The 12,078-nt window shown below is 36.0% G+C and overlaps 1 protein-coding gene across 2 annotated transcripts in view; it reads right to left on the reverse strand.

Moving 5' to 3' along the window:
- Nucleotides 1–12,078, reverse strand: part of HDAC9 (histone deacetylase 9) — a 717,483-nt gene that overhangs the window by 240,104 nt on the left and 465,301 nt on the right. For both annotated transcript variants that reach the window (XM_006832232.1, XM_006832231.1), the window contains 2 exons: nt 11,012–11,131; nt 10,601–10,698 (listed from right to left, as the gene is read on the reverse strand). In XM_006832232.1, the coding sequence (XP_006832295.1) occupies nt 10,601–10,698; nt 11,012–11,131 (218 nt within the window). The remainder of the gene's footprint in view (nt 1–10,600; nt 10,699–11,011; nt 11,132–12,078) is intronic.

Below are 12,078 nucleotides of genomic sequence, written 5' to 3' on the forward strand. Positions count from 1 at the left end.
ATTGTATTAAATATGATAAAATAAAAACACTAACCGTAAAATTATTTAGTTATCTATACCAATAAAATGATAATCACTATCATTCCAACTTAGATAATCACTGTCATTCCAACTCATTTCTTAGCTAGAAGTTAGCAGCATATGTTTCAGTCTGTTCAGATTACAGAAATAGAAGATCTTCCCTAACATTTATTAGAATAATAATGACATACTTGATAAAGTAACAGTAAAATATTATACTTATTTATGTGATCCCTTACCAAAATACTCTATCATCATTCCACAGTAAACATGATCACTCTAAGAAAACTTTGTTGTTCTTAAGTCTGTCGAATCGGTTCTGACTCATATAGTGATCCTATATAGGGTTTCCGAAGAGCAGCTGGTGAATTTGAACCACCACCCTTGCAGTTCAAACTGACCTTATGGTTGAGTGCTTATCCTACAGTGTCACACCAGGACTCCTTTAGGCTGACACTATTAGCTATATCTGGGGGAAAAAAAATGTTTGTATAAATACGATTTTTCAAAGACTTTGTTTTGTATTACCCTCAAACTAAATATTTATTTTTGTTTTTACCACAGCAGTGTTGGAATCACAAAAATCCTCTGCTTCCTATTTTAGAGATCCCCACATCAAGGATGAAGCTGACAGTTTGACTCATGAACTGAGATTTGCTGTTGGTGCCTTCAGGTCAGTTCCGACACAAAGTGACCCTGTGTACAAAACACTGCACGGTCCTGTGCTATCTTCACAGTGATCATGTTTGAGGACCTTGCTGCTGTCACCGTGTCAATTCATCTCATAGAGGGTCTTCCTCTTTTTCACTGATTCTCCATTTTACCAAGCATGATGTCCTTCTTTAGAGACTGATCTCTCCTTATAAGATGTCAAAAGTATGAGACTAAGTCTTGCCATTTTAGCTTCTAAGGAGAAGTCTGTATGTACTTCTTCCAATGCAGATTGGTTTGTTTTTTTGGCAGTCATTAATACTTCCAATATTCTTCGCCAACACTATAATTCAAATGCATTGACTCTTCTACGGTCTTTCTTATTTATTTCACACACAAGTCTACATAAAATACCATGGCTTGGGTCAGGTATTGCTCTTTAACACTTTAAGGAGGTCTTTCACAGCAGATTTTCCAAATGTAATAAAGTCATCTAATTTCTTCACTGCTGCTTCCTTGAATGTTGATTGTGGATCCAAGCAAAGTGAAGTCTTTGACAACTTATATCTTATATATCATAATGTTACTTATTGATCAAATTTTGAGGATTTTTATTGTCTTTACATTGAAATGCAATCCATATTGAGGCTCTTTGAACTTCATCAGTAAGTATTTTAAGTGCTCTTTGCTTAAAGCAAGCAATGTTGTATCATCTTCATATCACAGGTCATTAAGGAGTCTTCCTCCAAGCCTGATTTCACGTTCTTTTTCATATAATCCAGCCTCTCAGATCATGTTTTCAGCATATAGACTGAATAAGTATGGTGAAGGAATACAACCCTGGCGTACACCTTTCCTGATTTTAAACCATTTAGGATCCCCATATTTTGTTCTAACAACTGCTTCTTGCTCTATGTACGGGTCCCTCATGAACTCAAATAAGTGTTCTGGAATATGCATTTTTCTCAATGTTATATGTAGTTTGTCATGATCTACACAGTTGGAAGTCTTTACACAGTCAATAACAATGTTCTGCCGTTATTCATAGATTTTCAGTGGCTACGGCCATACCCCCACCAACATGCCTGATCTTCTCTCATCTTGGAAGCTAAGCAGGGTCTGGCTTAGTTAGAACTTAGATAGGAGACACATTAGGAGTGCCAGGTGCTGTAGGAGGCATGTTGTGGCGCTGCAGGATAAGCGCTAGACTGCTAAACACATGACAGGCCATTCAAACCCACCAGATGCTCCTTGAAAACCCTATACAGGGTCACTATAATTCAGAACCTACTCAACAGCACTCAACAACAACCACAAACATTCAAAAGCTGCCTGTCTCTCCTTCTTAGTCTGTCATCTGGAAGCTCCACTGCAACCTGTCTACCATGTGTGACCCCACTGCTATTTAAAATATCAGTGGCATAGCTTTCAGCATCACAGCAACACATAGGCCACTGTAGTATGACAAACTGACAGATGAATGATGGGAACTGTGTCTAAATATGATATTTAGTCAGGTGTCCAATCAGTTTGTAGTTTAAGGAATTTGGATTTGGTTATGCCATTAAAGCAAACAGGCAATGACCAAAGATAGGCAAAAAAGACTATGCTTAACACACTCAACTGATTCAACTACTTTGACTATGTAGCAAAAACACTAAGCTGTAAAATAATTCTTACTGGTTATATGACCACAGTATTTTAGATAAATTTAAAAATACCTTATAAATAAAAAATTATCTTGATTAAATAGTGATAGTTGACAAGCAAAGAACAGAATAAAATTGGTAGCTAACATTTTCTTTGTTTATGTATTTCTTTTTTAGCTCATCCAAATCCCTTTTTTGATGACACATTGACAACCACACAAACAAAACAATCCTTACTCAGAATATTCCTTTAAGATGAACATTGCTGATAAACTGATATATATGGATCATGTGTATTTTGGAAATCTTCACCTTTAATAAATATTTAGTAAAGTCATTAAAAATTGGCTTGCTTCATGACAATTAAAAAAAAATCAGAATGTTGGTTGGGCAAACGGTTAGCATGTTTGGATGCTAACTGGAAGGTTAGTGGTTTTCCATGCAGAGAAACCTCAGGATAAAGGTCTTATGATCTGCTTCTGAAATATCAGCCATTGAGAACCCAGTGAAGCATAGTTTTGCTCTGAGATGAATCAGAGTTGATGCAATGGCAGCTACTAGCAGCAGTAGTGTATTTGCTTCTAAGGAATCCAGATCAAAAGTTCAATGCCACTCTTTCAGTTAGTCCTTGGTGTATATCCTATGGATCATTTATTACTTCATCAAATCCTTCTAAATGGAATCAGTTGCAATTCTCTTTTGAAATTAAAAGGTCACACAGAGACTGCCAATCATTCATTCATTTATTCAGTCAAATTAGCACAATTTCAGGAGCTACTGGTATATTGCTGTTGTTGTTAAGTGCCACCAAGTCAGTTCCAACTTACAGCAACCCTGAATAGGATTTTTGAGGTGCGGTTGGTGTGTTTGAGCCACCACCCTTGTGGTTCAAACAGACCATCAGTCCAGTGTTTATCCTACAGTGCCTACTCCTACATTAAAAACATTAAAAAAAAAAAAAAAAAATACTCAAAGACACTTTTGTCATTATTTAGAAGCATGAAATTCATATTATCTCTTGTCCAATATAAATAGCCATTTAAATGACCACATATAAATTAGAAGAATTGATGTATTTGAATTATGGTGTTAGCAAAGAATACTGAACCTACCATGGACTGTGAGAAGAACAAATAGTCCCAGAAGAAAAATAGCCATGATGCTCCATAAAGGTGAAGATGGTGAGACTCTGTCTCATGCACGCTCGACATATTATCAAGGAGTTTACTCCCTAGAAAAGGACATCATTCTTGATAGAGTAGAGTAGAGTTGTCAGTGAACATGAGAAAGACCCTCATATAAGACGGACTGACAGTGGCTGCAACAATGGACTCAACCCTAGTGAAGATTGTGAGATGGTGCAGAACCAATCAATGTGTATTCCGCTATGCACGGGTTCGCTATTATGGATCAGCACTGACTAGACAGCAAGTAGCAACAACATATACATTATCATCTTTTGCATATGTAGGACTCTTATCAAAAAAATTGTCTTTACCTCATGGAAAGAAAAAAGCTATACGCTGGCGATCAGAAGGCAAGCTTGTGAAATTTGCCCTGCGGTTGTTTAAAGGATTATATATGCCTGAGTGTTTTTGTGTAAATCCACTTCCCCAACCCCACCCCACCCCCCAAAAAAAACACAGAGAATAGAAGCAATTACTGTTGAATGATGATGCACACAGTAGACTGTAATCATTGCAATGAAACAATGAGTGAAAAATCAAAGTTCTTCCATGTAAACTATCACTCAATTCACAACAGAAATTTAAAACAAAAAAATCGTCTTCACAAACAATAACGTGTTCGGTGCTCATCTAGAGACATGGAGGGCATAGAACCAATTGGAACAATCTTTTGAAATAACTGAAAGTATGACTGAGTAGCATGGTTTCTGTAAAATATTTGTTGAATAAAGAGAAGCAATCTGATGTTCTTATAAAACCAAGTGAATGGGTGTTCAGAGTTGCTTGCAAAGCATATTCCTGGAGGGACCAAGTGATGAGTTTCATGGAACTTTTTCTCCATGTACATAATACAATGGACTTTCAATACTCCCAATCCAGTGGACATAATTTACACTCTCTTCTCTCATTCAGCAAATATTATTGAGTAGGTCTTTGTTGTTGTTGTTTTGCCATGATGTGTATTTGAAAGTTAGGTCAGAGGGTGAAGGTCTTACATTTCAGTAAAGGTTCATTCATTTATTATACATTTAAGTAAGGTTCACTAATTTTCTCCTTAATTTATGAAGAATAAAACAGAATATGAGTGTGGCATGACAGAATAGCATACATTTTCAAGCCATGGACTAAGTTCAAATCCTGACCCTTCCATTTAGTAGTTCTGTGACTTCAACTAGAAACTTAAGAATTGATATAAAGCCTGCAATTAAAGTTTCTAATCTAAGACCTGACACAAGAGCTTAATAAAAATAAATATAATTATTATATAAAATGGTAACCTTGAAAATATATTTTAGATAAACATAAAAGATATTTGATCATATAGAATATAGGAAAAACTCTGGTGAAAATTCCTCCAATTATTTTAAGGATAAATGGTAATTGCACGGAAAAACTAAACAGTCATCTAAAACAATTTAAATATTCTATTATATTTTCAAAGTTATATTTAAATCCTATAGCAAACATTAAAAAAAAAAGTTTTCATTGCCTAGGGTTTTCTTTTTGCCATAAGCAAAAAGCTAGTAATAGAAAGCAGAAGGGCAGCGTGTAGCAAAAATTTTAACTAGGAAAATATCAGCCATGCCTCCATAGGTATCGTTCCAGAGAGAGAGATTTTCTCTTCAAAGATACTTATTGCAGTCCAGAAACCATTAAAATTGAAGAAAAAAGAGAAGACAGCTTCTATTTTTCCCACCACCTCCATTTTCAACTCTGAAGCACAGATGCCAAAAAGATCTATTCATGTCAACACTGGAGAACAAGGGCTGTATTAAGGAAGTTCTGCTTATAAAATATTACAATATAAAAATTATTTGGAAGTCTATCTCATTAAAGACCCTACACGTATAGAGGCAGTTCTATCTTTGCACGGGCAGTTAGTTGCCTTCAAAATTTTTGTGAAGTAAGAGCTATAATTCCTTGTCCCAGCAGAGAGGACTATGATTTCATTACTCCATACATCTCACAGGTTATTCTTTCTACCTAGAATGAAGTTTTCCTTACTTCAATTCATTTTTCCCTTTGAAAATCCTGCTCATCATTGAAAGCACAGGCAGAATAGTATTTGGTGAAGTCCTTCCTGATCTCTACAGAAAGATCTAATCATTTTACTGTCTCTATCTCAAAATCCATTTGTTCTCTAAAACATCCATTGCCACTTTAGCATGGCCCTGAGAGGGAGTGTAGTGACTCTGAAGGATAAGTACAGGGCTGTGAACCATGAGGTTGGTGGTTCAAGTCCATCAGCTGCTCCACAGGAGAAAGATGAGACTTTCTTCTCCCATGAACATTTATAGCCTCAGAAACCCTAAACAGGGTTGCTTTGAGTTGAAACTGACTAGATGGCACTTAACAACAACATGAACCTGAGAGCAAAGACAGTTTTTAATTCCAAGAGCTTACCTCAATCCTTGGTTTATAATAGGTGCTCAATAAATGTATTTTGAATGAATGACTTAACTTCTTCATTTATCCACAACTAATTCACAAGCACTTCTAGACATATGTGTTGAATAGCAAACATCATATAGTATCATAGCCAACAGAATTATCATTATTTAGATATTATTTTTAACTAACTATGAATGCTTAAAGTCACAATTTAAATTTCTGCAGCCTAATTAAATAATGGAGTCCTGGTGTGGCACTGTTAGACAAGCACTGGACTGCTAACAGCAAGGATGACTGTTGAAACCCACTAGCAATACCTTGGAAACCCTACATAAGGTCACTCTGAGCCACAATCAACTCAACGGCATTTAACAACAACAATTAAATAAGGGGGCATCTTCTATAAACCTGATCTTTGTGGTATGTTAAATGCAATAGGAAGTTTAGACAACTTTGCCAGTGTAAGGAGACCAACATTCAAAGGAATGAGAAAGTGTAATGTTTTAGGACACTTAGCCACTTTCACAAACATTTAATTCACAAAACATTGATCTGCAGGTACTTTATTCAATGAAAATGATTTTCACAATGTTATTTTCTTAAAAAAAATTCTTTTTACGAAAATGTGTGCTTCTCTGCTGAACTTATGCAATCCATTTTTATGTAAAGTACTACATCTAGTATCACAATGTACAAGCATTAAAAAATCCAATTATTTTGCATTAAAGATAAATGGTTATACCATATCATTATAGTAAGACTAGCAAGTTAATGTATATGATATGCAAATTACCAGGTTAACTAGGAAGATCAGGTTAATAAAATATTAATTACTATATAAAAATTATTTGAAGTCTCTCTTTTAATTTAACATTATATCAGGAATAAAAAAATGTATACTGAATTCTAGTATATCATTAGAGTTTAACCATTAATAATATCTGTTAATTTTCAAAAGCAGCCAAATAGAAATCATAATTTTAATACTTGTATTGTTTCTTAATTGATCCTAAATATCTTAATAGGCAACCCATGTTTAAAAGTAAGTAAACTTCAACTACTTTTTTCCTTTACTTCTTGTAGATATATGCATATGTGGGAGTGTGCTGGCTGTAGGGTAAGCATGGGTTCTGAACCACAAAGTCAACAGTTCAAGCCAATCAGCTGCTACATGGGAGAAAGATGAGGTGTTCTGCTTCATTAAGATTTACAGCTTCCGAAAACCTAGACAGGGTCGCTATGTATCCAAACCAACTCAACAGCACTTAATGATAATAACAACATATATGTGTGTGTGTGTGTGTGTGTGTGTGTGTTGCTGTGTAAGCACCTTCTAGTTGTGTAAGCACCTTCTAGTCAGTTCTAATGCATAGCGACCCTGTACAGGGTTTCCGAGGAGCGGTTGGTGGGTTTGAACCACTAACCCTGTGGTTTAAACTGACCTTGTTTACAGATAGACAAAGTATATTGAAAAACAAGGAGATGACGACAAAAATGTATTTGTCTTTTATCGAAGTTGATTACAATAAATTCCACAGCCAGAGTGTGGATAAATTTTGACTCACCCTTGTGTGCATATGTTACTGTTGTTATTAAATGCTGTTGTTTCAGTTCCAACTCATAGTGACCCTGTATAAGGTTTCCAAGGAGCCTGGTGAGCTTGAATTGCTGACTTTGCTGCTCAAACCAAGCTTGTAGTCCAGGGCATTAACCCACAGCGCCACAACAGGACTCATGTGTATGTGTGTGTGTGTGTATGTATATGTATATGTGTGTGTGTGTGTGTGTGTGTGTGTGTGTGTGTGTGTATACACATATATATGTGTATATATGGAGCTCTGGTAGCATAGTGGTTACGAATCAGGTCCACGGGAGAAAGATGAGGCTTTCTACTCCCGTAAGGATTTACACCCTTGGAAACCCTGTACAGGGTCGCTATGGGTCAGAACCGACTTGACGGCACTTAACAACAACAACAACAATATATATATATATATTGTTGTTGAGTCAGTTCTGACTCACAGCAACCCTTTATAGGATTTCTAAGGAGCAACTGGTGCATTTGAACTGATGACCTTGTTGTTAGCAGTCCAGTGTTTATACTACAGCATCACACCAGGACACCCTCTCTCTCTCATATCTATATCTATATCTAGATATATCTAGATATCTCTATCTAGATATTTATATATCTAGAGAGAGAGAGATTTCTGTAATATCTATAGCCATGGAAACCCTATAAAGGTTTTGTAATCCCTTATTAAAAAGGTTTTAGGCTGAGCTGTGAGCCATAAATGTACCACTGTCTTCACTTCTTCATCAGAGGTGAATCTTCATCCTTGAAGGGATGCTTTTAGGGGACCAACCAGGTGATAGATAGTCCAATGGAGCAAGATCAGGACTATAGGGAGGATGCTTTAACACCTTCAAAATGAAGTTTTTGTAGAATATCAACAGTGTGAGCAGAGGTGTTTTGGAAGTGCATTGTAATGCAAGATCACAGTGCCCTTGGATAACAGTCCTCTGCATTTAATCTGAAGTTTGGGCTTCAGCTGTTCAGCAAGCATCTCACTGTAATATGTAATGTTGATTTTTTAAACTTTTCTCTGATAGTGTTCCATGGCATTTAAATATAACCAGATTGCAGATATTTTTTGACTCATCCTTGTATATCCAAAGTAAAAATCAGGAAAATGAGTAGAATTATCTTATACAAGGGTAAATCAAAAAGTATTGCTACTCAAATTCCAGTTCAGACATCACAGGTTTATCCCAAACAAAACATGTTTAAACATGTCTCTGCAATCAGGGGATTTTCTTATTGTTGTTTAGTATTGTCAAGTCAGTACCGACTCATAGCTTCCCCATATAAAGTTTCCAAGGAATGGCTGGTGGATTTGAACTGCCAACCTTAGCTGTAGACATAGTCTCTCAGTAATACATTTATCTTAGTTTCTTCAGGGTGCCTTCAAAAAGAATGCCCAAGGCAAACAGCAGCTTCTGCGGGGATGTGGCTGGCCAGTTAAATTTAAGGTAGATTCCCAAGGGATAAGTAATATTGATAGATTATCTCAAAAGATATGCAACAATAACAAGGGTTTATTATGATGAAGTTTTAAGAAAACTGATAACTGCAATGGTGAACTAAAGGTCAGGGGAGTTGCATGAAGAAATATTTTTCAAAAAGTTATACTTGCTCATGTTTTGAGGGTAACAAAGGCTGTCCTATGAGAGTTTCATTGGAATCCTTAAGTCATCTACCCTAAAGCTCTAGTCTTGCCCCTTCAGAATTCTATTGGTTCCTCAAACTCAAAGGAACACAATTTGTGTCCTTCAAGGATGCCAAAACTGCCATTTCTGATGTGGTATCAATCAAAGAATACAGAATTCTTTGGGGAAGGGTTATAGAAATGGAAACACTGCCTTTAGAAGTGTATAGTTGGAATATACTTTGAGAAATAAAAGCTCCACATTTAGACATTTTTGTTTTATAAAATATTCTATGATTTTTAGCAATACTATTTGACTCACCCTTATCTAGGAATTCCAAGCCAAATATTTTTTTATTTCAATGCATTTTTTTGAAAAAAAATGTATATTTTTTATCAGTTATCCAAGCCCTGGCTTCTAATGAAAAATGAGAATGACACTGTAATGAGAAAGTTAACTATGCATAACACATTAGCAACAGACAGGATTTTCCCATGGGAATTTGTAAATGGTAAGTTTCAAAGCTATGAATACTTCAAAAATTTCTTATCATATAGCTATTTGCATTTTCTTTCAATTAATCAAGCTATTGAAAAATTATGCATTTCCTACAGGTGAAAATGCAAGTGACGCCTATAATGCCACAATCTGATATTTCTCTTTAAAACAGAGGCCTTTCGAAGTATTCATTTTTCTAATTACAGAAAAGGAATGTCTTTTTTTTTTTTTCTTGCTTAAATTAATTTTGAATGGTCTTTGATTAGGAAAACATAGCAGAATGCATTGTGTATATAAAAATATACAGTACATTTATGACCTACATTTTTGTAGAATAACTGAAAACAACCAATTAGTTAGTTGACGTTTTAGTGAGACAAAAGTCATTTACTCTACCATCAAATGAGATTGCCCAGGCCAGCCAATATTTGTTAAAGTGAGTTTACTCCTAAGAGGTAGGACTGCTAAGTAGTGCTACGTGTAAAAAAGAATTCTGTGCTCTGATAATGTTTGTGAAATGTTTGTTCAAGAATATTAAATAAGTACTGAAAGACTTCTGGGAGCATTTAATATGCTAATGTCCATCATAAATCTTGTGATATATATGAATAATTTTTCAAAACTATTTAATAATCTTTCCAGGGAGCAGGAGATAGAGCATGAATGGATTATTGGCCAAGACAAGGAGTTTTCAGAAAGTTTGTGGAAAAATGCCATTATCTTTTCATTTCATTTTCCCATGGACTTTTGGAAGTCTTTTCGAATACCTGTGTAGCTAAAACTAGGTTTCAAATGATCATATTTTTTGGTTTTTCACATATATTTCTTATGTGCCTATATAGCAATATTGATAAAAATCAAACATTTATTTGAAGCTCTAATATGCCAGCTCATTTTGGCCTCTTTATCTTAATGTTAGAAATATTCCTTTCTCTTTTAGATTTGGTAGGGCTTCGATGGACATGTTTTCCAATTCGTCATGGAACTACCAACCTGAATGCTTCTAGGTACTCAGTATCTCCCATGGGAGGATCGAGGCCACCTGTCCAGGCAATATTTATATTGTAACCTTCTCCAAGACCAGTTCCAACCTGGGAAAAGGAAAATGCACCACCATGGGTAGAGAAGCAGGCAAATGGAAGAAAGCAAGAAGAGAGAAAAACAAACACATGTGAACTCTTAAAATAAACATCAAACAACATGTCAAATCAGGCCATCTTTGCTTGACAACCAGTGCTCTGGGTTATGCACTTGTTCTGCACTGGTTCTTGGTCCCGGGAGACAGTTCAGTAATCTCGTGTAATTTAAAACACCAGCAAAGGACAAGAAAATTAGGGGTAATCATGCAATGCAATTACCTGAAAGATACAAATAAAAGTGGGGCTCTAAAGAAATAAACCGAACCTCATTTGGGGCTCCACTGCCAGGGAAAAAGTTCCCTTCATCATAGCGATGGAGTGAAATATACAGGATGCTGGGGTCAGCATAAAAGGCCTGCTGTGTACCGTTTCCATGGTGAACATCCTACAGGGAAAAGAAAACAGATGACAAATACAGTCATGACTAAGTCCATGTGGAGACAACCTTTCTGATTTTTAGTTCCTTGTCTTTTTACCCCATCATCCTTCTCATTTTATCTTCTCGCTATGTCTCTCTTTTTGTTTCTCTCTTTCTGCCTGCTTCCATACCACCCCCCTTTACTTCCTGAACTTTCAGGCAAATTACCCTTTAATGCACTCATTTTTTAAACTGGCTTCTAAAAAATCAGGAAACCACAGTGAGCATGCCCTGGAGACTCCAGATGAGCAGTCATTGAGAAAGCCCAGTCCTTTGGTACAATTAGATATTTATACACCGGCTCTTTGTACTCTTTGCTTCAGTGATGGAATCTCGCATCCTGTTTTATGGAGGAATTTTATGACTTATTAACTGCCAACAGTTCATAACCCCTCAGGCTTAATTAACTAGCCTCATTGGCCTCTGAAGAAAGACTAATGTTTAAACTACAAACTAGTTTTTTGCAGAAGGATCTATGGCTTAGAGAGCATTTTCGCAATTCTTGACAGAACACTAAACATACGTGTATGCATTGATTTGCCAAGTCCCACCATCGAGGTCAAAGGCTTTGCAACCAGCTGAGTAAATTGGCTTTCTTGAGGCATTCAGTTCAGTTAGCAATCTCTAAGCAGTTAGAATCACTTCAAAAGGGATGCCAGATGCAAAAAGGACTTCATACTTCATTTTGGTAAAATCATGATGGCAAGAGTTGAAGACATGGGAGCATGAGCTCATTAGCTATTAAATCAGTTGGGCCAAAGAAAGATGGCATGGGGATTTATGCAATCTTGTCCAATCGGCCCAATTTTAATATTATAGCATGGCTTTCTGCCCAGTCTCTTTCCTGTCCTTTCTTCTTTCCTCATACCGCTCCACCCACCCACTGGAAAAAAAAAAAAAAAAAAAAAAAAAAA

Source organism: Chrysochloris asiatica, unplaced genomic scaffold (genome assembly GCF_000296735.1).
Source record: "Chrysochloris asiatica unplaced genomic scaffold, ChrAsi1.0 scaffold00006, whole genome shotgun sequence".
NCBI classification, from domain to species: Eukaryota; Metazoa; Chordata; class Mammalia; order Afrosoricida; family Chrysochloridae; genus Chrysochloris; species Chrysochloris asiatica.